Raw genomic sequence first — 27454 nt, forward strand, 5'->3', positions numbered from 1 at the left:
ATTTCCAGCAAATTTATAAAACGAAGACTCAAGCAGACTACCGCATGTTTATTGATAAACAGGATTTCCTTTTTGAAAACACAGTTACTTTTTTTTAAATTAACCTGATAAAAGTACGTAAGCCTCTGGGGGCTTCAAGACAGTTCACGCAGGTGCTTCTGGCGAGGAAACCAGACCCCAGGGAAGGAGGTCTAGGGCACGGTCCCCAATCTCCGGAGGTTCAGCTTATCGCGTGTTCACCTGCAAAGAGGAGCTCACACAGTCAGTCACGCCCACCAGATACGCAACAATTACGTCTTCACTTAAACATCGTGGCTTTTTAGTCACCTTTAGCTCCTTACTTTAGTGCCAGATTTATAATGCATTTCATTTTGTTCCAACTGCGGTTAGTAGAAGACCAAATGGTTTAAGTAGCATACAACTGAGAAAACTACACCACAGTTGTATTTTGAGGTACAGCAAATTAGATGACAATAACCATCCTGGTGCTTGTGGAAAAAAAAAAAATAACCAAAACAACGCAAACACTACTCACCACATCATCAATCTTAAGAATACTGCGCACAGTTTCTGTTGCAAGAGTCAGTGCACTCAAAGACACTAGCAGTGGCTGGACAACCAACTCCTCCAAGATGTTGGAAATGCCTCCCTATGAGAACAAGGAGCTTTTACTTTTTGCAAATCAGACTACAGTTTGATTTGCAAGTTTTCTTTTAGTAGAATCCCAAGAAGAACAGTCAGCTCTAAACTAGCCTATCAAAGGGCTTGTACTCTCCCACCCTCAACCGGAATATTATGGTACACATCATCTCCCCCAAGCACTTGGCATATCCAGTCAAAAATCAGCCATGAGAAAAGATAAGCACAGTTATGCCAGCTTAAGGAGTGACAACTGAAAGAAGCTAGCCCAGGTGTGCTACTCGTAGCATACGGGCACCTTCTGCTGCCGGTAATATTGATGGACCATTCTAAATGGATCCACTTTTGTAGCTGAAGTAACGTTTTTGAAAAGATACAGGAAGTTTCTTGTATTTAATATCTGCTATTATCAATACTCAAGATAAGCTGTTAAAGCCTCAGCGAATAAGCTATCATCTACCTGAACACTGATTTTAGGGACATTTCGACACTTAGGAGAGACAAACTTGCCCTGTCCTTAGCTCTGCCCTAATGCTGTGTATTTTCCTTGTACTGCCCGAGTATTTTTTTAGCTATGCTATGCATATAACAGTTACCTTTCTGACGTTAATGCCAGCTGTTTTCTCTCCTTGAGCATGTCTGTTTCTTAGCTCTGTTACAGTTGAAATAGGGTTGAGACCAGCGTTCTCAGCCAGTGTAGACGGTATGACTTCCAGTGCGTCTCCATACGCACGGACGCAGTACGAGTCCATACCCCTCAGAGTGCGAGCATACTCATTCAAGCGCAGTGCCAACTCAATTTCTGGGGCTCCACCTCCTGCTATTAAAGCTCTGCGGACAAATTAAAGTTACACCCCATTTCACCTCAGTACCTAAATGATTAGCTCTCTGTAGTATTAGCACACTAATTACTCTAACCAAACGCAGACGTTACCTTTTCTTAACTAAGCATCTTATGACACACAGGGCATCATGAATTGAACGCTCGGCTTCTTCTAGAACAAGTTTGTTGGATCCACGTACCACAATGGTTACAGTTTTTCCAGGGTTTGTGCAGCCTGTAATCTAAAACATAAACCCGAATACTAAGACCAAAAAAAAGTGCTTCTGGACAGAAACAGACTTCAGTTTGTATTTGCAAGCTCTACAACAGTACTGACATCTGGCTAAGCAAAACCACTACACTTCCCAAGTCAGTGGCTACTCAGGGATCAGAAGTAGGCACTTCAATGTAGTAATTTCGGTAGTAAAAAAACATTAAAAGTTAGCACTTGTTATTAACATAATTAAGTAGGTATTAATATTTTGTCACTCACTCACCTTTATTAGTTTCCCAGAACTGTTCAAGTTGACCTCCTCTGCCAGCTCAGCAGACCCCAGCATGTCAGGAGTAAACTGGTCAATATGAGCAACAGGCTTAGTTCCAATTGTCTGAAAAAATAATGGGGGGAACAAAAATAATCCAGCACATGAACTGCAAAGTCAGCAAGTACACCACGTAACTTCTTCTGCCTATTACAGAAAAACGCAGCTAGGACTTTAACTTTTACATCTGTACTGAATCTTTCTAGAAATGTGACTGTTCAACAGAACAGGAATGGTTTTGAGGGATGTATCGGAACATGAAGCTCATGAAGTGTCACAATAAATGGCACTGGCTGGGTACAGAGTTTTGGGGTAGACTTTAAACACCACTGCTACTTTAACAGCCATTTATAGAACTCACTTTACCTTACATATAAACTCAATGTCATCTCTTTCAATGTCTTTAACCACCATGATCTTCATTTTGTTCAGAAAATGGAGGGCTAGGTCACTAAGAGCATCCCTAAAAACAAGAGGGAAGTAGTCAGTCCACAGTGCTATTTTAGTAACCGGGTCATACTACTAGCCAGTTGCATGCTTCTTACCAGCAGTGCTGAAATTCTTCAGACTGCAAAGTAGGGATGTCATTAAACTCAAAATATAGACAACACTAGTGCTGCTTTCTAAAGGTATGGTCACTGTTACAGCCAGCCTGATGCTCTGCCAAGTGTGACTGTTAGTATTTGGCTTCAATCTTCCACGTATTCCAAACAATTCCAGCTGTTCCCCCAAACACCCACATAAGTCAGTACATCGGTATTAACATACCGCAAAATAGACTTCTGAATCAGCAGTACGTTGCATCCAGCCTTCTTAATCTGCTTCACTAAATTTAGAATATAGGCTCTCTCCTCACGCAGTACTCTGTCCATTTGCGCATAATCAGAAACAACTATTTGGTTGTCCATCTATTTAATAAAAAAAAAAAAAAAAAAAGAGAAAGAAAAACAAGTATTATGCACTCCTGACTTTAAAAGCAAGTGTTAAGATGTTCCAAATTCTTTAACTTAGGAGCCTGCGATTCAAAGCAAACAAACATGACAGTAGAATATGTCTAATTAGAGATTGTTTAAATCATGAGAAATACTGGACTTTTGAACTATTTTCTTTCTTATACCAAATCCAAGTTCTTAAAGAGTTATGAGTATCTATGCAATACCCAGCAGACCTTCATTATAGCTGTGGAATAGAGCTGACATCACATCATCTTAAAACCCAACGTGTTACCATTACATTTGCATCTCCCAAGTACTACAGCAAAAGGTTTCACTGTGGTCATGGTTTAACTCACATCTGTCTTTGGAGCAGACAAGCAGAACTGAACGAGGCCAATTTTGGCTTTTTCCACTCTGGTTACACCAGTATTTGCCACCTTCTGAGTCAGGACTAGTCCTTCAACCAGTTCACAGTCATCAATTGTGCCTCTGGAAACAAAAAACATCTATGACTCTAGCACTTTGGGAAGCTGAATCCAGAGACAAAATTCATCTAGTTACGAACTGTTTCTTACCCCAACTTCTTAACAATTTTAATATCTCTCAGGTCCACACTACTAGCTGTAGTTGGGTCAATCACCTTCATCACTGCGTCCACACTCATTGGAGAAAGTAAACTAGAATACTGACACACAACCTAAGGGATTGAATAGTAAAGAAAGGAGAGGGAAAAAAAGGTGAGAGATTTAACACTGATAAACAGTAAACTCAAAAAAATACTGACACTGTATTTCAGTGTCTGACTCTGAATTTTAAAACAAAGCTTGTTTTCCCTCCTTGTCCATCAACCAGATGTCATAACGTGGCGTCTTCTTAATGGCTGCTCCGTTTAAAGGAAAGCACAGCCATGTGGGGGGAAAACCCATGCTTAGCGGCTTTAATTTCTCTTGCTTAGACTCTTAGAAGAAGACTTTTGAGAGTTCCCAGATTATTGCACTGGAAGGGAAACTAGCACACTTCTCCAGATTTGGATACTGTCTCAGGAGTTTCTGCCACATGAACCAAAACACCCTGCACAAACTGCTGGCAAAAGCTCTCAGTATCCCACCCGATTCTTCTGTTGCTATTTTCACTTGAGGCTTGTTTTTACACTTACAGTCGACATCTAAGATCGCCATGTATTTCAGACTGACATTCAGTTTGAGTGCTTCAATTTAGTCTGAGGCAACCATGACTTTCTGAAAAGTCAAAGGCAATGTCTGAAAACCAAGTGGATTTGTGATGCACAGGGTATTCTTATCAAGCGAAGAGCAGCAGGAACTGGGAAAAACTGAACAAAAAAAAAGGCCCAGGTACCCTGGAGGTACAAGCTCAAGTATCAGTCATACCTTTGAATTCAGCGAAGTAGTTGCGCTATTCAGCAAGGTTTCTCTGTCACTCAGTTCAACCGGCTGTGCCATGTTGGTCAATACTTCAATACCTTTATCCAAAGCTTTCTGGAATGACTCCGAAATGATGGTGGGGTGAATTCCTGTGGGCAGTATAAAAACGCTGTTAAACAGTCATGCTTTCAAACCAGTGGTTTTTTTGGGTTTTCCTCACCCTCTCCTTCCTTTTTAAGATTAGAGAGACTCCTAATTGTCAGAATTAAAGTGTCAGAATAAATTGAAGATATTTTAGCAACACGTGTTCTTCATGAGTGTATGACCTCCCACACTACTTTCCAGTTTTAAAGCTGAGGAAAAAAGCTCTACCGTTCCTAATAATTTGTCCTCACAGTCAAGTACAGCACATTTCCTTGCAGTGTCTGACACCCCAGAAACATAGTTTCTCTGTTTTCTTTGCCCTTGGCATTCTTAAAGCTGCTTCTGTTCAGGTTACCTACAAGGAGCCTAACAGCAATCTCATTTCAGATTTCCAAAGACTTGTTTTCTCCAAGTTGTGTATGAAAGTCCTTGATGTCTCTGTAGTGTGTGACACACCCTTTATCTTTTGAAAGCAGGCAGCTTACGGGCAAATGTTAAGACAGGGATCTTCTAACTACCTCTTACAGCAGAGGGTGCCAGGCTGCTGGTCTGGCAGCACCACCAGCACCAGGAAAGGAAGTAAATGAACACAAGCAAACTACTGGTAGGGGCCAGAAAGAGGACAACAAGCAAAATGGTGTCTGCCAAGGTGACGCCAAGTTTAAGTCCAGATCTGAGGCAGAACAGAACTTTGCAGGTCCAACCATCCTCACTATTTCCAGCACAGACAGAAACCTAATTCTTATGTGGCTGGCCAGCTACAAAAGCTCCTGAACTGCAGGAAAGATGACTACATGAGAATGCCCTGAGATGATGGAAAAGAACTCACATTTTTTCCCTGACTAGACTTTTTCAAGAGCCATATATTACAAGCGATGGGAGGCGATAAATTTGCCAAATATAAAAAAACCTACAGAATCACTGGTCCCAAATTTCATTTATACTTTCTTAGACTATCTCTGTCCATGCAAGAAGTACAAATACAATCAAAGTGAGTATTTGCACAGAAACATTTATCACATGATTAGCTACTACTTCCTGTATCAACAGTAATGCATTAAATTAAAAATAAAAAGCTAAATGGATTTTTTAAGCAGGAGTGGGACCCAAGTAGAACCTGGGTGTGAAGACTCCAGTTACCTCTCATGTTTCAACCGGACACAGGTACTTTAAGCTTCATTAGATACGTGCAGGATTTTAAGAGACTTACAATTACCTTCAGTCATGTTTTTGTATTAAATATATTATTTACCTTTCTGAAGAAGTCTGGAACAGGCATCCAAGAGAGCTCCAGCAATGACAACAACAGATGTAGTGCCATCACCAGCTTCGATATCTTGTGCTTTTGACAGCTCTACCAACTAAACAACAGATTATAACAAAAATTTATACATACTGCCACTTAATTGCAAACACTGACAATTGCAACAACAACAAAAGGTAGTCAAGAATGCAGCATTACCGAAGTTAAACTTGCTATCAGGACGAATCATGTCTTTTCTAATCTGAAGTTTGTACCTTTTGTGACTTACTTCCCATACTTGTACACCTATTTCGCTGAAATACAGCTATGGTAAAACGAAACAAAAAAGCTTTTCTCCCAAGCTTAAATCTGATCACACCTGTCTAACAGGTCTACCTTTCCCCTTCCTGCAGGAGGGTCACAGGAGGCTCATTTCCACCTCCAACCACAGCCAAATCTAAGAGGTCTAACATCTCAAAAGGCCAGGCTACCTATCCTCAGGCCACCTGACCATAACATTAACTCATACTCTTCTTTCTTTCTCTTCTGTCCTAGTGGTCTGGGGCATCACTGACTCTTCTCTCTCAAATGAGAGGTGAAAGTCTGGGCTAGATGCTTTTGTGTCTTACAGCATGACCAGAGCTATTATGCATAAGGAACGTGGTAAGAAATAAGGACTTGGAACTCTTCAGCACATTTTACAATCAAAATATATGTTCCTGGAGCACACGGCACAAAACTTCTTGCTCTATCTAGTGAGATACTAGCAAGTAACGCTCTTCAAATCCACATAAAGTGTTACTATGCTTTTTTGTCCCAGAAATTAAGCTCTGCCGTTGTCCAAGCAATGGAAAACAAACAGTTACCATTTTGGCTGCAGGGTGCAGAACTTGCATTTGTTTCAGGATAGTAGCACCATCATTAGTGATTGTCACATCTCCTTTAGCATCCTGAATCTGAGAAGGAAGAGGAGAAACACAGCTCTGATCAGTAACTACAGATCTTTAATTTGATACTTGATGTAGAACTTTTCTCCTGACATTATTTTTCGGAGACGTGCATTTAGGTCACACGTTCCCTTAAGTAAATGAAAACTAGAAAATAATTTCAAGACAGAAGATGGCATCCTACATAAACCACGCTGACTTTACAGCATCTCCAGTAAACTTAACATTTTAAACGTTTAAGTATGAAGCTTACCATTTTATCCATTCCCTTTGGTCCAAGGCTTGTTCTAATTGCATCGGCAACAGCTAGGGAGAGGGAAAAAAACCCACACGTTTGCCAAGAAGATCTGAAGAGCTACAAGCGCTGGTTCCACCATTCCAAACGTTTCTCCTGGCCAGGCGGCGCCTCCCGGCACCGGGCAGTGCCCAGCCACCGCGCCAGCACCGAGCAGCGAAGGCACCCGGCGCTGCCTCGGGGCTGCTTCCCACAGCTCCTCTGAAACAAGGGCCGCCTGGCCACGGCCATTTTACAGCTGAGCACGGGCACGGGGCCGTTCCACGCCGAACAGCCCGCCCGCGGCCTGTGCCACACGCCGCACACGGCCCGCACCGGGCCCGGCGCCTCCCGCCGCCACCAACCGCGGGGGCGGCCAAGGGGAACGGCTCGGCACCCCAGCGGCGCGGCCCTGCAAGCCAGGCCCGGGCCGGGCCGCTCCCCTCAGCGCGCCGGGGCCGCCCCTCACCTTTGCCGGCGGAGATGTTGCTGAAGCGGATCTGGGAGGGCTTGTCGCGGTCCTGGTAGGTGCCCTTGGCCCGGTTCCCGGCGCCGCCGTGGCCCTTGGCCCCCGCGTTCTCCGGCATGGTCGCCCGCCGCCGATGGGCACGGATGGGCCGAGCGGTAACGGCAGCCCCGCCGGGAACCTTCCAGAAGGCGCCGCCGCCGCTCCCCCCGCCTCGACGCGCCGCGCCCGGGTCCTGCCGGCTGGCGCCCGCCGTGACGTCACGCGGGGCTGCCCGCCGCGCGCCCGCGCCCCGCGCGCCCAGACGCGCCGGCCCCGCCCGCCGGCGAACGCCGCGGACACCCAAAGGCCCGCCCGCCGCCTGCGCGAGGGGCCGCGCGGGGCCTCGCCACGGCTTCGCGCCCAGCGGCGCGGGGCGGGGCTCCGGGGGCGGCGCTGCGCCAATGGCGGGCTGGGCCCGCGCTGCCGCCACCGCCGCTAGGGGGCGGGGGGGCGCGCCCGCGCTGAGGCGGGAAGCGGGGCCGCCGCGTCCTCCACTGCGGCGCCTCCTCCCCCCCATCCCCCTCCGCCTGCCCCTCGGGGGAGCAGGGGCACCGAGGCGGGGCTCCGGGGGGCAGAGGCACGGAGCCGTGCGTGGGTTCTGCGCCCGTGAGGCGGCTGGTGAAAGGGTCCCGCTAGCGGTGGCCTCCGTGAGGGAAGGCGGCTCCCAGGGCTGTGAGGAGCGGTACCTTTTCCTTATGTTATGGCCACCAAGTCCCGCCGTTGGTCTCATCGTCACCACACAGGCCCTGTGAAATCCAGCTGCACGCCTGTGCCAGAAACACCTGGCAGGCGGTTCTGGGCGGGAGCACAGCTGTAGCTCGGCGCCATTTCTGGCCTGGCGGGTCTGGCCTTGGCCCTTTACATGCCTTGGTGTGGCGCCTTGCCGCCTTTCCCTGCTAAGACCAAGGCCTGCCATGGCATCCTGGCTCTTCTGGGCAGGTTTCAAGCACCTGGGTTTTTGTGCTTTGCAGAACCTGTTGCCAGAAAGGGGGTTTAAGCAGCAGCTTTATTCACAAGTGGAGTTAGGCCGACTTAATTGCAGGAGAAGAACAGAACCAATGCCTGAGGGACTCATGTTTCAGCTTGTATCACCACTGTAAAAAGGTAGGCTTTATTACCAATAAAAATAATGTTAGAGTTGAAAAATAGCTCACATCTCTTAGGAGGATCTTGCTTCAACTACTGTATTGATACAAGATGCTTCTGTATGCCTGTCTTTTGGGGATTTCTGAATAGCTCTTTAAATTATTTTCTGCAGCTTGAACAGAATACAAACAAAATACGGTTCTGATGCAAAGCATATACTTGAATCCACAAAGTGAATTAATTTTGTATGCTGTTCAAAGTAAGACACAGCAGCTCCAAAGAGTTCTGACTGAAAGAAAAATGCCCAAGTAATATCTAAACCATAGCATTTTTATGGCATATCCCTTTCTAACTGGATGTGAAAAGTCAGAATCTATGATATGGCAGTGCTAGTACAGTGCTCCCATGTAGAGACAGTTATACAAGAAATGTGTCCCTGCACTAGTGAGGTGCTGCTGATGTAAGACAGTGCGTTGTAAGAAACGGGCAAAGAATGTGAGCTCTTGAGCTCAGTTTCCAAGTATCTTCATCTATATCAGGAGCTCACTGCACGTGAAGCATATCCTCATGGCGAGCAATTTTCTAGTGCCAGCTTTGTCTGGTGATACATAAAAATCAAGCATTTGGACAGCTCTGTTGTCAGGAAAAAAAACAGGGAAAAAAGACTCCGCAGTCACATGATTTCATAATCTCTCACCTGTTCTTAACAGTTGCTTTGGATTTTTTTCTCTGGATTTATGCACCACTGAAACGTAGATAACTGCTCTTTGTCTGTTGGAGATTATAGAGAGAAGGTTTTGGAAGTGAATTATCTTTGACTTTTTATTTTCATTCATATTTTAACAGGCAGAGAAGAAAAGAGTTTTACATAAAAAGGTAGCGATACATCCAGGGCATAGACAGGGGAAAGGTCTGCTAGTAAGAGGCTTGACCTGCATTTATATCACCTTCCAAATCATCAGAAAGACATCGTAAATGACCGAGATCACTGGGGACTCTGACGCTGATCTTAAAGTATCTCAAGCAGCGATGGAAACAGCACTAAATCCTGGACATTTAACGCTAATGCAACATTAAAGCTAGAACCCATAGAGTGCCAAGCTTTTAAAAGAGCTATTGAGGTACGTTTAGGTTGCTGTAGCTGGTCATCCGCTTGTCGCCTCTAGTTAGGCATCATTTAGATTTTGTTGTGGTATTACAGGAGGCTCCTGGTTTCTCCTGAATGTATGTAAGTGTTATAGCTACATTTCAGGCTATTGTGTGAATTCAGGCAGTGGCACATAGTGCTTCTCTGGTGCTGAACGAGGTTTTGAATTTGGTGATGCCAAAGAGGCGCAAAGGCCCTGGTTTTCTGACACAGCTAGCTTGTATGCTCTTACCATCCGTGAGCATATGCTGCTCGATGTTGCGCTAGGCTTAGGAGCAAGGTTTTTTCAGGATTTTGAAGGAAATGAAGGTTAGACGTGTTGCTGTCACAGCCACCTTGCCACACATAGCTCCATGTGTGGCAAAAACAGCCCCTGTAGTGTTACAAATCATTTGGGGTTGGAGTTTTTTCCATAGCTGGGTGGAGAGCCTGGACTTTCACTTGTTATGTAACAAGCTGGTGAGCTAAGTTTAGGGCTGCAATGGTTAGCAGCTACCTTCTTACTAATAATTTTGGTCTGGCAGGGTTGCTTCTCTAGAGCTAGGCTTCAGGGCTCGGTTAGGATTAAGGGTTTTGTAAGCGTTAGCCTGTGCACTCAGGTTTGCACTGGATTTAAAAGGAGTTGTCTGGCTAATTTAAAGGCTGTTGTCATCTAGTGTCATCTTGATAGTCACAGCTGTACAAGGTGCTTGAGACTCTGGGAGGATCACATCACCTCTGTCTCTCTTATTTTTCTTCCTCAACTGTTTCTAGTCCGGTGCAGTTAGATGATACGCTTTTTTACTAGCTGTTTGTGCAGCATCTTGTCAAATGGAGTCCTAATATCAAGTGGACCTTGCTAGTTCTGCTGCAATGTGAACAACATGAACAACCTTCACAGCATAAATATCGTCAGCGGACAACTAAACATATGATTAGGATAAAATGGGACTTCTGGGAATATTTGCATCTCTGTCCTTTTTGCAAGGAAAAAATGCCTGGGTTGTGTATCTTTACTACTTACTGCACTTACGTCAGGTTGGATATAACCATCAGACTCATGTAGGGTCTTTTTTCCTGGAGATAACTTGCCAGCTATTCTCAAGGCAGTACTGATGACAGCATAACAAATGATTGCCAAAGAGAAGGTGACATCATTTCACCTAATGGCCTTAGATAAGTTATTAAGAATCGTCACTTAATCATGCTCAGATAAGAGAAGTGGCTTCTAAACACTTAATAAACGCAATACTCATGACTTCCTAGCACAAAATATTTTGCACAACAAGTAGATTTTAGTTTTTCAAGGAAGAAGAAAGTCTCTACCTAGCGCTGAACGTGTGATTCCTTTCCCTTCTGGCTAGAGTTTCAGCCCAGAGGTTATGGTTCGTGGTGGGGGAGCGCTGTGCCCCGGTTAGAGCCCTGCAGGACCTGCCGGCACGGCCCGCCTGCATGGCAGGGTTAGCTGCACCGCTGCTTCCACCTTCTGGAGGAGACGGCGAATGGGGTTTATGGACTTCTCTTGGGGGTCTTTTACTTGTTTTGATTTACTTTGGTACTCTCCCGCTCTGGGTGTATCCAATAGGCTATGTATTGTGGAGACTTTTTGTCCCTTTTCTCACACTCCCTCCACACAAACCCTTGTGAGGGTTTTTTCTCCCTTACGTTCCTTTAAAAAATATATATAGTCTGAGAGCCATGGTAAAGAGTTGAAAATGCTGCTCATCCAGCCTTTTCAGCAAAAGATCTAGCAAAAATGAGGACATGTACTGTGGTAGTATGTCAGGAAATACACAATGTGCCATACAAGTATTATCTTCTTACATGTACTTGTAGGTAATACCATCCAGCACGGAAGGGTGAGGATTAAGTAGCAGTACAAAATACAGTGCTGCACTGTGGTTTGGGAGAGAAGAAAAATACTCTGTTTATAGTGACTTTGTTCTGCTAAGACAGTAGCGTAAACATTGCTAATCCTGTGCAGAGTTTGCTATAAGAGATTCCTATAGATTCAGACCTTTTTTTCAAAGATTGTCCTTTAAAGGTGGCTACATTTGTCAAAGCACTCTTAACAATGTGTTGTGGTATGGGAAATGTCAGCTTGAAGTTAGGGGTTGGTCAGCTCTAGCAGTGAAAATGGAGATTATTTATTTCACGCTTGCTTGGCAGCCCCTGAGTCTTCAGAGGTGCTAGAGCTGGGGCATGCAAGCCGCTACATTTTGCATACGGGCAGATCAATTATATGTATCAGTGGGCCTGGGGCACTGATCTGCTCAGGTACTGAGTAACCAGATGCTGCAGAGGCACTGCACCTGGCTAGGCAGACCGCGTAGGTACTGCGGCACGGCTCAGAGCATGGTCCATTTCTCTGCCCAGCACTATAAAAGTCACCACTGTGCCCTGGATCTACAAAATCCACAAGCATCAGTTGAATCATCAGTGGGTTTTGAGGCAGGTAAGAGCTGCTTAGAAGATCCCCATCCAGTTATTGTACTATTCCACAATAATATGATACGGCAAATGAATTTCAAGATACCAAATAACACAAACATACTTAATGTTACTTACCTTTGTCTGTGCTGAATGAAAAAACACTGAATTCTTGCCTTTCCCCCTCCCATAAGCGCAATGAATGGTATCTGATCTCTGTTTCCAAAATCTACAATATTTTTAAAAAGTCTTATTGCACTTGTAGACTGATTTACTGGTTTGGGTTTTCCCAGACAGTAATCCCCTCCTTGCTCTTAAGAAAAATTTTACATTTTTCCTTATGAGTGTCAGGTTGGCAGAGAAATGCTGGTTGTCAGGCTACAGGAAGAATTAGAGGGAGGGACAAATGAGCTGCTGAATGCCAGCTATGGAACTGGGACTGTTGCTACTGTTAATTCTTAGCACTTCTGCTTTCTTTCCCTTCGGTTGTTATTAATAAGCATACACAGGCGCACACAGGTGAGCAATGGGTAGTGTAAGTTAGCAAGCCTTGGTTTGTAGGGTGCAGGCTGAGGGTCTTCGGTGAAAGCGAGTGTTTCCGTGTGGGAGAGTACCTGGGGAGATGATTTCCACTCGCTCCCTCTAGATGACAGCAGAACACCAGCCTGGCTGTAAGGGATTGTTTCCTGAATATATTTCAAAAGAATATAATTTGTTGTCCTGCTTGATTACTTTTTAAAGAGGTTGGAATTATTTTTGTAATATATTACCCTGCTTCAAAACAAACTCTGCATACTTTGGACAGCTGATAAAAAGAAAAAGCACCCGGAGTTTAAACATGTTCTTTTATTAGTGTCTGTTTCCGCAAACATGAAACATGTTCGCACCTGTGATAAGTATCTCTGTATTTCACAACTAAAGTGCAAATCAGATGATTCTTGGCAAGCAAGGTCTTGAACCCTCAGAGGCATCCTCATTTCTAACACCACATGAATGCATTTTTCTGGAGATCGCTGCGGAGGAGTGCAGTGCTTGCCGAATGAGCATGGTGGTTTGATTTTTGCATCCTTGCAGGAAGAGGCTGATAAAAGCCAGTGGTATGATGTGAGGTCCCTGCCTTGGGCTGCTTTGTCTCCCAGCTGGCCCATTAAATGCCTCTCACAATTCTGGCCAGGGACAACTCTCAAAAGCAGGCTCCCTTCTGTCACCGAGGTGGATCAGGCTGAAGCGCCCAGTCCTGCTGTGCTGGGCTTTCCTACCCACCCGCTCCTGCTGCCCAGGACAGGGCTCTTGGTGACTGCTTCTCTAAATGGCAGCTGTTGTACCAAAGACACGGTGGTCCCTCTCTGTTCCCTGACAGCCAGCAAGGCCTTTGCCTGCGTGGGTTCTGGCCCTTAGAGAGCTGCTTTTTTACTGTACGGAGGCATTTTCAGGGATCGGCTCCCTTTCCCAGAGTGTTTCTGCATGAGACTCAGTGACTGATTTTCAAATGCCAAGTTAGAGATGGAGCAGCATGCACTTCTGCCGTGACACTCTGGGGATGCACCCACATGCACCACTGGCTATTTTGGACTTCTTTTGCTTGAACTTGGTTCTATAAAAAGAAGAAAAAATTGACAAGCAAATGGAGAAGGTTCTTAGGAATGCAAATAATGGTTTCTTCTTAGGAAGAAAAGCCAGAGAAAAAAATTACACAAGCTCTTCAGAAAACATACTTAAATGCTGTCTGCGCTTCCCCCAAGTGATCTTCCTTTCACAGAGAAACAGGACAAGCTGAACTGTGAAACAGTAAGTGGATTATTAGTTTGTGGGGTTTTTTAATGGGTTGGCTTTTTTTAGTTTGTAAAATTGTTTCAGATATGTTTGGGTATCCCAGTCACACTGCCAAAGGTTTATGTCTTTGGGGTTGGAGACGCAAACAGGATTTGCTGTTGGGTGCAAACAGGAAGAGGGGGAGGAACAACCAGGAGAGCTGGGCTACTTCAACATGGCTTTATGCGTGGGTGGGAAAGTTTCCGTTTCGCTCCCTGGTTGCTCTCCTCACCCGCTCCAGTCCCAAGCAGCACCGTGAGAGCCGGCTCCACTGCTTGTGACTATCCAAAGCAATGACAATACAGGAAATGTCCAAAGTAGTTGTTAGTTGTGTTTACAAGAATGGCAGCGCTGGGTTCTGAGGTTGGGGAATGGGGTAACAGAGGGTTTTTTTCTGCAGTTATACTTGGATTATGTAGAAGCCAGAAAATGGGCTTCAAGATAACTTTACCCTAATGATTAAAATACTGCTTGCTTTTTAGGGTTTACTTTCTAAATCAGTAGGTACAGCTACAATAAAAAAATCTATAGGGAATAATGTGGTGAATCAGTTTTTCTAGAAGTATACACTGTTTTTAAGAACTAGCAATAAGCAGTGCTTTCAAAGAAAGATTTTATACTTGAATAGTTACTTTGAAAATACTGTGACTTACTCAAATGAAAGTTGCCCTTTTGACTAGAGTGCCATTTTACCTCTTCTTGGGCTGCAGCAGCTATTTACAAGACAACGCAAGTTCTGGGTGAAAATACAATGGAGGATTTTTTATCTAAGCTGGAATTTTTGAGCTATGGCAGGATAAAGCCATTAGCTTTTGTGACCTGAAAATTATTTCAGAATGTATATATAATATATCCAAGGAAGAGTGGTTGCAGCTTAGCACAAATATCAGGAAAAAGTGAAGCACTGATTCAAACAGAAGGGAAAAATTACAATGCAGTGAAGTTGATCATTACTAAAATAAAATTGGTGAAACTATAAAGTGGTAGTGGTGGGGAAAGCACTTATGCACCTGAAGCACTGATATTTACCAGAAATGTCGAGAAATAAAAGTCCCATGTTTTGAATCCTGCTGCTAAATCTCTTACATCCCACTTGTGAAAGGGTGGAGCGTAACTGGGCAAGAGAGAGATACTACCCCTAGCTGGGGGTCTGTGCTTCATCAGCTGTTGAGGGCTATTTTAAGTACAAGTAGGGGACATGGGAGTGGGACTGATTTGCCTGGCTCCCAGGAAGGGGACTTTTAAAGAATGGGAGGCTTTGACATGTTGCTTTGGCTTGAAGGCAGTGAAGACCTGTGAAAAGTCAGGAGTGAGAACTGGTTGAAGGAATCAGTCATGATGAACCTGCATCTCACAATAGGTGGGAAGGTTCAAGAGACTAGGGTTGGTATAAGGTTGTGCTTCCAGGTGGTGTCAGATTGGAGTGTCCCCGGTCACTGGCCCTCAAGAAGTCAAATCCTCTTACTTACATCTTCTGCTGAGCCTTGTGGCTTTCTAGTTAGGTGTTGCAGTGATTATGAGTTGCAATGTTGTAAAGTGTAGTTAAGATGTATCCTCTCAAAATCTCATTGTAAATGATGGCTTTGGGCTAACTTATCGTTAAGATGGAACAATCTTTATTTTTAGCTGTGGTATTTTTTTTGTCCTTCTCCTCTAGAGCTAATCTTCAAGACTATAGAAATTGCTATTCACAAATCTCTTATTTTGCTCCACTTTGTTTCTGTTTCTGGTAATACCAAAGACCCCTGTCAAGGTCTCTTAGAGCTGTGTTGTGCAAACCCAAGGGAGTATATGATCTCTGCCCCACTTTGGAATAGTGAGTCAAAGACTGAAGGTTCCTGCTCACTCCAAACGAAGTTAAAGTATCATCTATGCCTGTTCACTAGACCTTCCAGAAAATGCAGGGGAAAAAAAGGCCAGAAATAAATACGAAAAAGGAAGTCTGAACTACCAGAATATGAAAATAAAAGAGGTTTTCAAAGTGAGAGGTGACGCCATCCTGGCTTCTCTATTTGCATTTCAATTCTATTGTGAGTTTGAGTCATGAGGCTCAGCCAAGCTCAGCAGCTCAGGACAGACACGGCGGGAATTTGCAACAAGCATCAATCCGATGACAGTGTCATTCCCAGCACTGGTGTAGGGGAAAGGACAAACATCCATGAAAGGACCACCAGCTCATAGTGGTGAGGATGGCACAGGCCACCTTATGCACATACAAAATGAAAGCTCTTATGACATCAGAGAACACGAATTTACCATAATAAAAACATTACTATATGCTGAAAGTTTGTTCCAAAACAACAAAATGTTTAATTTCTCAGGCTAAATGTTGTAGATAGTAAAGACAACACGAAGATCTAGGTCTTTAACAAAGAACCAGAACTCAATTCTGTACCTTTTATTTCCATTAATACTGGAAACATTAAAAAAATAAATGAACAGAACATAGACTTTTTTACACTGTATAGCAACTTTCACTCTCTGAGCTCTGGGGGGATTTTACATATCTATACAGCAGTACACAGCAGCAGAAACTCGCAGCTACTGGAACATAAACCTATGGGTCTCCGAATAGAAAGTATCTGATCAGGACAAACGCCTCCCCTTACACAAACATCTCGGAATTTTAATGGCATGCTCAAAGCCACTGAAGAAGTGGAACTTTCAGCATCTCTTACTATTTTTGTAGCAGAAATTAGCACCCAAAAGTACATTTGAAAAATGCCTGCATAACTGCCTGCTGCTAGTGGATGGGTGTTCAGTTTTTCAAGTCTCAGCAACACAGGCATTAAATTGTTTCATTACTTGGCTCTTTGCCTCTGTATGAGGTAAGTCGTCAGCCTGCGAAATCTGTGGATGGGATCTGAGCAATCACCTCTGCTTAAAATCAATTTTGAGGCAAATGCTAATGTGTTCCCCGCTTCTGTGGGTTACTGCTGTACTGCAGACTCCTCACTGCCTGCGAACTGGTGGGAGCCTCACTTGTAGAAAACATCATACAAAGTCAGAACAAAACAATTATCTCTCCCCTAAGTATCCCTGCAGTGTCCCTTTTTACAATTAATCTTCATGTTTCTGTTTCCTGACCTGAAGTTAGGCTGAGCAGTTACAGTCATGGGAGTTATTTAATGGAGTTAGGTCTGCACAGCACCTTGCCACTGAGCCCAAGGAGGCCTTTCTCTCACTCCTTCCAGTAGTACTCTCTTTTTGCATAGTAACTTTATATGGACATTAGAAGAAACTGAGAACCCAACTTCACTTACGCGAATAAAAGCAGAGTCTTATCTTGCTTAGCTAGATGCATCTTGGGTCATGGCTCTCAGCGGGCTGTATTCATGAGACATACTGGAGACAGACAGTGGGCAAGGCAGCCTCTCACTGTGTGAAATGTGTGCTAGAATATTTGTAAGTGATCGTAAACACAACTTTTCAAGGTTAGTGTCCAGGTTTGCTGCTGCGTAGCAAATGAACAAGAGTCCAAGGACTTTTTTCTGTTTGACTACCTTCATTATTATTTTTTCTTTTTTTTTTTGTGCTTTTCTCTCCCTTAGAAACATAAGGGCTATGAAGTCTGGTCTTTTGTAGGTTTGCTGAAGGACATTTTGTGATTCTCGCAAACACGTACCAAGGTGATAGAGACAGTGAGCTTTGAAGGTGTGGAACAATCACCTACAGCTAATTAGTGGTTTGTAGTTTTAACGGATAATCAAATGCTGGGTTCTTATAAGAGACTAAGTGTGTACCGTATTGCTCACTCTGAGGCTTTTTACATGCCTTGCACAGACAAACAGACAAAATAATTGTGGAAATGAGAAAGAGTCCACTTGCTGCAGACAGAGCAGCAAAGACACACTTGTAGCTAGGTTTTGTTTTAAATTTGGTACACGAATTACCTGGAATTCCCTGACTCTCTGGCTGGCTTGACCCTGCTTTGTTTGAAGCAGTCACACAAATGTGGTAAGTGGTGTATGGTAATAGATTATACAGAGTGTATTGCCTTGCTGTGGAATAAATATTGTCCAGGACAAACTGTCTGTCCTCATTGCCTTGGGCATGAAGTGTCAGCTTATAGGTGTGAACAACTGAATTTGGGGCACACCAGCGTATCTGTGCAGAGCTGTCTGTAACTTCAGACACCTCTCTGAGCCTTGGTGGATCTGGAACCTCATCTTCCCTCGACATGCCAGGACATAAACACGGGGATGCATTCTGCAGTTCACTGCATGGCTTCTGAAGGTGCCTACAGGGATTGTAGTCACAGGAGGTATATGCCTGCACTGGAGTTTTTGTTGACTGTTCATCGTAATCGTAGTCATCTACATAGTGTATCAGTGATCTGGTGGATGCAGGCTCTGACTGAGCGTCGGTCCTCGTGGAGTTCAGCTGTGGTAGGTTCATACGTGGTGTACCTTCCCCAGCACGAGTGGCAAAGGAGTGCATATAATGGTCGGTGGCGTTGGGGTTTCCTGTTGCTCTAGTAGAATAATCACTAGTGGGTTGGTTGAACGGGCCTTTCTGGGGAAATGTTGCATCGGTTGTTCTGAGCTCTCTCTTTAGCTGGTCTGTTTCAGTTTGACTTGTGTAGCCATAATTTGAGGGCTGACTATAGAGCTCTCTGAGAAAACCCAGGGAGGTTGTTATGGACGTGGAAGAAGGGAGATGGCTCGTGAATTCAGCAGCTGCCACCTCCTCATGGGAGGAACTGTTGGCCTTTGTGAGCATTGGCTCAGTTGGGTTGGCTGCAGTTGTGCTCGTTACATTCTTCTGAATTAGGGAGCTGGTGTAAGTGTCTTTGGTTAGTGGAGCAGAGTCTACCGTTGTTGCTACAGTAGTGGTGTCATAACCGGTGAGGCTGAAAGCATCGTGTTTTGGAGAGGGCGTCTTTGAATCGTGCAGTGTAACATTTCTCTCAGACTGGCATTTGTTGTAGAGCTCTAGCAGTGAAAAAGATGTTGAAGGTCTGCCCCAGTCTTCCTGGGATGTGTTGCAAAAAGTCTTCCAAGCTCTGCAGGGGGGACAAATTAGAAAAGATCCACAAGAACATTACAGGCTCCCGTAAGGCTGCCAAGATTGGAATTGGCAACCTGCTGTCCAAAAACTGTTTTTATATTAAAGAAGACGTGAAACCTAGACCAAAGGTAAGTTGTCTTAACAATAGTCCTGTGCTTGGCAGATGGCTTTCCACAACACTGGGAACTTAGCTGACTGGCTTTTTGGTTTTGTATTTTGTTTTGAATATCTTTTGCCTGAGAGGAAGCATCCTTTAGTACAAGGACTGTGAACCTTAGCAAGAGTGTTGGGGCTCATGACAACTCATCATAAAGGGTCAGACTTTAATGCCACACTAAGAGGGGAACGCATGCAGAAAGCTGTAGTGTGGTCCCCAAGATCCTTAAGCCAGCTGGTTTAGGCAGCTGGAGCTGTGCTGCTATGGGATGTGCTTTTCAATGACTAAACTCTTTCTTTACTCAGGCATTGCTTGTTTTTGTAAAGAATGCAACTGCTAAGCTCATCCTGATGAGAAATAATCTAATGTTAACAATCTACTTCCCTGCTCTCTCTGCTAAGAATGACAAATCTTCTTGGTGGCCTTTCAAAAGAAAGAGATCATACACATGCAAAGTACTTCTTTTAACTACAGCTTATTGTAATTAGTCTGTCAAACTGTAGGAGAGCATGAAAACAATAGGTGACAAATGGTGCTATTTGCAAGGGATTTTGCTGACCGCCTGTGCTGAAGTAGGCTTTGGGAATGCAAGGACAAAGAAGAAAATAATTTGCTAAAGTTCTTGCAAAGTCGTCCGGTTTCTGCACCCAGTGCTGGCCCATATCAAGGCCACCAAGCTAGCTCATTTTTTATCTCCAGGTAACAGAGAAATATGAACTGAAATAGAGAGAAAATAAGCTGTTCTCACCTTAAAGTAGAATCCACAGCTAATAACACTTTATACTGTTCTACATGTACCCACTGGATTTGCCTACATGCAAATCTAACTCAGCCATGCTTTGTCCCTGAAGGGGACTGTTTAGCGTTTCTACCTCTTGTGGAAGGGAAGAACACACAAAAGAATTTGAGTAACATAGATGATGGTGAATGTTTGGTCCCCAAAAAACTTAGACATGTAAGTTGTGTCTGAAGAGCGTTATTTTATCTCCTTGAACTCACTTACTTTTGCAGTACAACTTTGTTGGGTATGGAGAGCAGCCAGGAGAGCTGGCAGTCACATAACAGAGGATTTCCGTACAAGTTGATAATGATGCTGCTGTTCGATGAACTGATATTCCAAGGATTAAAGGAACTCAGGTTACAGCTGCGAGATGACAAATGAAATAATTAGCAAGCACTAAGCTACGTACCGAGGACTGGAGTGTGCTTAGTATCTCAGCATGTGTAAGACACAAAGCAATATTCCCAGTTCCCTCGGAAGCAGCCAGTTATCAACATCACCATTCTGCATTTTAAAGTCCAGGCTAACCATCTCTCATTTGCACAGTGTAGCTGCTGTGTGTTAAAGTGTAACAAAAGCGTGGTGAGGGGCTAACACCTTTAGAGGTGGCAACTGAAAGGGCTTAGCATTTGGCAAGGGTCTTCCGTGAAAGGCAATCGCTCTGCCATCATGCGTTCGGCTACACTTGTTACCGTACCGTTTTATCATTTCTCTAGCTTCCTTCTCAGTCTGCTTGTCATGGCTTGACTGTATGCCAATCATCCTCTTCATGTTAATTGCCTCTTTCATAATATAGACTCTCACCTACTAAAGTCAAATGACTGATACAGGAAGACCTTGCTTGCCTTCACTGTTAAGCTGGCCTAGCTGCAGGAGTGTGATAATGTGGCCTCCCTGCAGTCTGAGTGCTCAGAAGATGCTCTTTTGTCTTTGCCTTTTAACTGCTTCTGGTTTGTTTTTTAAGTTTGGGTCACGATTTTTAGCACTTTGAACTGGTATTCCTGTAGGTATTGTAAAGTGCTGTGTAAATTCAGTGTGGCTATCCAGTGGGGGGTGGAATCCACTGGGGTTTTTTTTGCTTAAATGGGTTTATTTCCCTGAATGGTTCCTAGAGCACAGCCAGTGCTCTTGTGTTTGTTTTCTGGGTTTATAGTCTGGGCCTGTATTATAGGAAACTTCTAGGGTGCTCTCCAAATCTTTTCCTTTATGCTGACCGTTCAGTGTGCAGTTTACCTGCTCTTATTTTGATAAATCAGAGTTTTATTTCCCCTTAGTATTTCAACAGGCGTGTGACATACCAAGCAAATCACACACTGAGGCGTTACCTCTAGAATAACGAGTAAGCCGTTGCTTTTACTAATGCCGAACAAGGAACTAATATTAATTTCTCCCGCTAAAAGTGGAAGGGACAGGATTTTTGACTGCTTCCAAGGTGTAGATTTTAGCAAATGTCCACGTTCATCCTTTGTGGAGCAAGGAACCCTCAGTGACCCACTTCTCCTCTGGTGAGACACTGCCATTGGAACTGTGTTGGAAGCGTGGTCTGTATCACACGTGGGCTTCAGTGGATCTGTGCTAATCTTACCAGCGCTAGACAAATTCATCCATTGGACAGGGAGATAAGGCAGAAGAGCGGGAGCACAATGGATACAATCTCAGGCAACCAGTAACTGTGCTGAGTGTTGTGCCACCTTTTTCGGCTGTATCACCTCTTCTACTGTATCAGGTCTACATCATAGGCTTTACATGGCATACCTGAGTATAAGACAGCATGTTTCTCCATGGCACACAAGACCATACCTCCTTCCTAAATATTTGATAAGAAGCATACTTTGCAAAAAAAATCAGCTCTCAGGCACCATGGTGCTGTGAGGCAAAGGCAACATTATGTGAGGAAGAAAAAAAAGAAAACTCACTTCTCGAACGAGAGATGGCTCAGATGAGGAGCACTGTCAAACATCTCTGTCCTCACGAAACCCAGTGAGGGGGAGTCTTGACAGTTCAGCTCTTGGAGCCCAGGCATGGACTTGAAGAAGTCAGTGTTGAGGCTTCTTAATCGTGACATCTTTGTCAGGTGAAGTGATCTGAGGTTGGGCAAGTCTCTGGTCCACTCTGGTTCAACTGAAGCAGAAAAAAGATTTATACCTGTTGCCTAAATAGAGCATTCTTGTGGATTTCTGCCTAGAAAAATGTTTTGAATTCATTGAGGTATGAAATATCTCTGTAGTCTTCTGCAGCTATTCTCTTCGGGAAAGGAATAGAACAAAAATCAGTACACCAGTGTATAAACACCCATGCAATCACATTTTTGTAATACTACCTGCAGGTCATGCTGTCGCAGGACAGAGGAAAAGAAGGGAAGACAGAAGGGCAATAAAGCTGATAAGAGATATGGAATAGCTTTCCTGTTAGGTGAGATTAAATGAACAAGGACTTCTCTGCTCAGAGAAGTGGTGGGTAGGGGTTGATCAGAGAGATCAACAAAGTCCTGACTGGTGTGAGAGGGGCAGATAATATCTGATTTCTCCTAGCACAGGAAGAAGAGCCGAGAGGCATAAACCTGAAAGAATAGGTCTTACACAAAACTGCCTTTCCATCCCATGACTCAGTTGTGTAAGTCACTACCACAAGAGGGATTAGGCAAACTCACGGAGGAAATTTGGTGGTGTGTCTGTTAAATGTGAGCTGAGGTGAAACCTCTAGCTCAAGGAGTCCCTAAGTCCTGGCTCTGACCCAGGAAGAGGGCAGCTGGGCAAAGCATCTAACATCTGTCCACCTCAGTTATAAACTGAGGCTGGCAGGGAAGCAGACAAAAGAAAAAAATGACACTGTAAATTGCTCAGGGCAGGGATTGTCTCGCTGTGTGGAAGAATTTGGCCAGTTGCGGTTGACACAAAAAGCCTCTCTCTCTGTGCCACTTCAATACAGCGGTATAAAGCAGAGTGCAACTGTGGGGATAGACAAAGAAGGATTTCGGTAACATATCTGGAAAGAGAAATTCATTTCCTCCTGTGTGTCCTAAAGCTAATCTCAGGGCTGACAGTGGGATGACTGTCAATAGCAGACAGTGAAATTAGGATGGAGGTGGGTGACTGCAGTGGGACAAATAGTCCTGGTTCGTGGTGTCTAGTCTCTGCCCATCCTTTGGGAGGCTGGTCTGCCTAAGAGTTTCTCCCCCAGCAGTTACACGACCAGCTGGAGAGTGCCTTTCACACTTGGACCAGCTGTTTGCAGCTTTCAGCATGGGATGTTCCCCCCTCCATCCTGGGATCAGCCAGGACAGGAGCTATTGTCCCAGCAAAACTTCTGCTGCCCCTGACCTGACCAAGCCCCATGTCTACACCGGGAAATCCAGAAACTTACTTTTCTCAAGAAAGGTCCCACTCAGATCAAGCACGATGATGGTGTTTCCAGTTGTGTTCATGGCCTCACTGGGAGATGTGCTGATGGCAAAAGCAGACTCCCTAATTCCTCTGCTGTCATTCTGCCCGAGCAGCGTTGCAGAGAGGTTCAGGAACTGTAGTTGAGGGTAACAGGAAAAAGCCAGTGGCTGGATTTCAATCAGTGGATTTCCAGCCAGGGACAACCACCTCAGGTTAGGTAGGGCAGAGCTGTGGCATGATGGCACAGATGACAGTTTATTAAAGCTTAAATCCAGGGAGAGGAGACTGCTGAGGACTTCAGATCCCCATCTAACTGACCGGAGAGGGTTCTGCCGCAGCGAGAGGGTGTGCAGGTGTGGGAGGTTTGCTATCTCCGTGCTGTTCACCTCTTCTAAGAGGTTGTTGCTGAGATCCAAGGTCTCCAGGGCCTCTGGTAGGCAGATGGGGAAAGCTGTCAGGCTGCTGTTGGTCAGCTGCAGGGTGATCCATGTCGCATTCTTTCGATCCTCACAGGACATGCTGGTGAGATTAACATTCTCCCAAGAGTCTTCCTGAGCCAGCTGGAAAAAGGTGGTGACATCCCTGGATGCTGCTGGCTCGGCTCTGCTCAGCCGGCTGGACGCTGTGTTCCCCACCAGCAGGGAGAGGACGAGCAAGGGTGAAAACATCCTCCTAAGCGGCTTGGAATTAACTTGCAAGATCTGTTTGGGTTTTGTTTCAGGGAGAGGAAAACAAACCATCATCAGCATTAAGAGCTAAATTAAAATCCCTCCAGGCAGCTACAAGCTATTTAAAAGTGAAACATTTGTAAGTCCTTTCCTACTGCATCCAGACAGTGAAGTGATAATTAATGTCTCTTCTGTAATTAAACCTAAGTAAACATGAACCCTCGGGGACAGAAGTACCGTGCGGTCTAAGTGTACCTACAGTTTTCCATGCAGAAAGCAACCAAGTTGTATCGCGTGTCTGGTTCCCACACCAGTACCCCCAGTACCAGTCTGGCACCCAGAACAGCCACAGCGCAGAAGGTGGGCTCCCCAGCAGCACTGGGGGATGAGGGAGTGCCAGTGCTGCTCCTGGATAAAAACACCAGTCGGTACTATACTGGACAAGCGGCAGGAGAGGGCTATTGCCATGTTACGAGACTTGACTTCTATATATGACTATATATTGCTCTCTACTGGTTTGTTCTGCTGCATAGTGCCCAGTTTGGCCAGCCCAGTGGGAAGAATTATCTAATGGGGTGATACCTGAACTTGGGTGTGACTGTAGCAAGGGATTTTGTCTGTGAGGTTGTATGTACAAAGCAAACGTATGGATCCAAAGGCAGGGGAGGGTTTGTCAAAATTAAGGGACATATGAGCCCAAGCTGGGCTGAGTTGCAATGGGGTGGGCAGGCAGAAGTGTTGTTAGGATAAAAGCAGGTTAGGAAGGACTTTCCTTCCCTTAGCAGAAGTTGAAACAGCAAAACCCTGCAGCTTGTGTGGGCTCTGCCAGGGCAGTTCTGCCCCGTTCTGAGTGACAGCCATGATGGGGACCCCAAAGGCACTGTGAGACTCACCCTCCTCCTCCACTCCTGACCGGCTGGCAGCACCCTGGAGCCCCTCTGCCAGTGGGGCCCTGCTGCAGGTGGGTGCTGCAGACGTGCCGCGCAGCCCGACTGCTGGCGAAAGGACATACTGAAGGATGCAGCTTCTGAACCACTTCTCGGTGAAAGTGGTCAGAAACTAAGAGTATGCTCCTGGATCAGGGCCCAAAAGGCCTGGGTACCAAGAAGCACCTTATTCAGTGTTACAGTTCCCTCTGTGCTCCCTCCTCATCCCACCCCAGCTTTGCCTTTGTTATTTAATTTTTTTTAAAAAAAGGGTCCTAAGTGACTTGTCCAGGGCTGCGCAGGTAATCTGTGTCACAGGAGGGAGTTAACCACAGCCCAACACTAGCGCTTTTCTTACTCAGCTGTCTTTTGTGCTGCTAGGCATTGTGCTTGTTCCTCATCCAAAAATATATTACAGTATAGGGGGGTGGCTGAAGCCCCATGTAGTATGAAATATCTCAGACTTACTTCAAACCTTAACAGCTATTTGCTATTCCCTGAATGTTGCCAGGTCTTGTCCAGACTGTCATCTGTTGCTGGTTTGAAGTAGGGACCAGCAAAATAGTATATTTGACCAGCAAAAGAATATATTTTGGTTGCCTGTGTCCTTTTCATCATCTGGAACTGTGCAAGCACCAAACAGCCTCAGGGTTTCTTGGTCACCGAAGCAGCTGGATTCCCTGCACCACAGCACATGGCAGGGAGAGGATGGGAGGAACTGGACTGCTGGATGCCGATTTTAGATTTCATCTTAGTCCCTGCCTCTAAACCGCATCCGCTTGCACGTACCTGTCCAGACGTCCTGATGCCTCGTGCCTCCGCTCTGCGTGGCTCCGATTGCCTGGCCTTGATTTTATACACTTCGGTGACTCAGCCGAGAGCGTGAAATGCCTCTTCTCTGTTCCCAGCTTTCCCTGCTCATGGCTCTGCCCACCAGCGCAGGCGAGGTTTGTTCCAGGCTGCTCCCCCGCATCCAGCTTCCCCCTGCCTAGAGGGGGTGGCTCCAGGCAGCTCTCCCGCTCCCTTGGCCCTGGAGTCGGTGGGTGGGAGGGCTCTTGTTTCCCAACGCTCAGGCAGGGCTGCTCTGTCCCTCTTTGGCTACGCAGAGGGGGGTAAAGGGAAGAGATCAGTGTCAGTAGTCCCAGCTCTCACGTCTTCCACTGACAGGGGGGAAGGGAGAGGAATGATTGTGTTTCTTTGCTGACAGATCAGAGTGATGTAAAGCTAAGGCTTGCTCTGCTGACATGGGCTTTGGTTGCTCTCTAGGTGCCAATAAAAGGATTCAAGTGTTTATATTTCTCTCTTGAGATTCTTACACTTGGGAGTAAGTCCTGGAAATGCTCACATAGGACAAAGGACTTTTCTAAGGAGGCCCTTGGGAAATGTCGAAAGTGAAACTCACCTGCTGCTCACACAGAGAGGAATTCTCTCAGCCTGTGGAGAGGGCCTATGGCATCTCACGCAGTATGTGATGGACTTGGCAGGCCTCTTCCGATCCTGCTGTGCGTGGGTTGTGTTCTCTGTTCTGCATCTGCTGTACTGCATGGCTTGGGAGAATTCCTTTCCTGCTACTTCTCTCATCCTTTGCTGGATATGTAAGAGTGACTATGCAAAACATCTCCCACCAAGGGACCTGCCCTGAGTTGGGTTTCTTAGCATTCTCACAATTCAAATAATAATTAGTCTGGTCAAGAGCTGAGGGTCAAGCCAGGGAACTGAAGAGGGGTGAGTTGATAGAGATTCTTCCAACGTAAAAGCAAAAGGTTGGTTATTCAGTTGCTACTATAAGACAATTAATGACTAACATTTCCAGGGACAACAGTAGTCAGTGCTTTTCATTTATCAGGACAACAAAACAGATCTGATCCATGACATGAAGGCAACACAGACCTGTATGCTTTAGTGCTAAAGTGGAGATAAAGGTCTTGGTTTCCCAAAAACCTTGAGTCTGCATGTACGCAGGCAGGCGACCTTATCTATTGATGGTGCCATTCATTATCTGCGTGGGGAGGGAGCCTTGATAAACACCAGAACATCCACAGAACAAGATACTGTCTTTTAGTGGACTCTCTGGAGCTATTGCAGTTCCCTTGGAGGCTGAGATGTACATACTGTTCCCGTGTGGAATGGCTCTAAGGCAAGACAAATAGTTCCCCTAAATGAGGGGCTAATCCCACAGATTAACCCCGGTGGAGCAGCTCTCAGGCCTGGGCTGAGGGCAGTGTGCAGGCTGGGCACGTGCATACTAACAGGTTCCTTCAGAGATCTGCGCTCTCTTAGGTTCAAAGGGCAAATTGGAGCAGGTTAAAAAAATCCAAAGAATCTGGTATAATAGGAGGAAAGTTCAGCTCCAGGCAGGCCGCTGGAAACCTTGCCTTCCCTCTGGCTTTGCAGACCTGATGGCTGCAAAGCTCCTCTTTGAGAAACTGGGGAGCAGGGAGTTGGCCCCTCTTTGCCTTGAGCTATGCAATATTAAGACAAAACACTTTTAAGTGTTGTGTTTCTGCGGTTAGCTCAGTATTTACAGACAGTGAATTTTCATTGGTTGTTTTATTGTTTTTAATCTCTTAAAAAACTACTTCATGAAACCTGGTGAGCCAAATGCTGGCTCACCTTTAACGTGTTCAACCTCACTGCC

The 27454-nt window shown here is 45.2% G+C and overlaps 2 protein-coding genes and 1 long non-coding RNA gene across 4 annotated transcripts in view; 1 reads left to right on the forward strand and 2 right to left on the reverse strand.

Annotated features, from left to right (window-relative positions):
- Positions 1-28: 28 nt before the first annotated feature.
- On the reverse strand, positions 29-7637 carry CCT4 (chaperonin containing TCP1 subunit 4). The gene is made up of 14 exons (XM_055725625.1): positions 7399-7637; positions 6909-6961; positions 6575-6664; positions 5718-5826; positions 4328-4470; positions 3515-3636; positions 3296-3428; positions 2773-2912; positions 2371-2467; positions 1960-2070; positions 1574-1704; positions 1236-1470; positions 536-649; positions 29-240 (listed from the first exon to the last, which is right to left on the reverse strand). Exons 1-14 carry the CDS (start codon positions 7514-7516, stop codon positions 226-228), a joined length of 1611 nt encoding a protein of 536 aa, XP_055581600.1. The 5' UTR covers positions 7517-7637; the 3' UTR covers positions 29-225.
- Positions 7638-7929: 292 nt separating this feature from the next.
- LOC114017660 (uncharacterized) overlaps positions 7930-27454 on the forward strand; it is a 29954-nt gene continuing 10429 nt past the window's right edge. The window contains exons 1-3 of one of the 2 annotated variants that reach the window (XR_003562832.2): positions 7930-8541; positions 13747-13867; positions 23736-23853. This is a non-coding gene — a long non-coding RNA (uncharacterized LOC114017660). Of the gene's footprint in view, positions 8542-13746; positions 13868-23735; positions 23854-27454 lie in introns of those variants that run through there. The other variant, XR_008734964.1, reaches the window with a different exon arrangement.
- Positions 16178-25876, reverse strand: LRRN4 (leucine rich repeat neuronal 4). Its single transcript, XM_005445609.4, has 5 exons — positions 25606-25876; positions 23203-23923; positions 21756-21960; positions 20062-20202; positions 16178-18896 (listed from the first exon to the last, which is right to left on the reverse strand). Exons 2-5 carry the CDS (start codon positions 23888-23890, stop codon positions 17567-17569), a joined length of 2364 nt encoding a protein of 787 aa, XP_005445666.1. The 5' UTR covers positions 23891-23923; positions 25606-25876; the 3' UTR covers positions 16178-17566.

Source organism: Falco cherrug, chromosome 13 (assembly GCF_023634085.1).
Source record: "Falco cherrug isolate bFalChe1 chromosome 13, bFalChe1.pri, whole genome shotgun sequence".
Taxonomy (NCBI): domain Eukaryota; kingdom Metazoa; phylum Chordata; class Aves; order Falconiformes; family Falconidae; genus Falco; species Falco cherrug.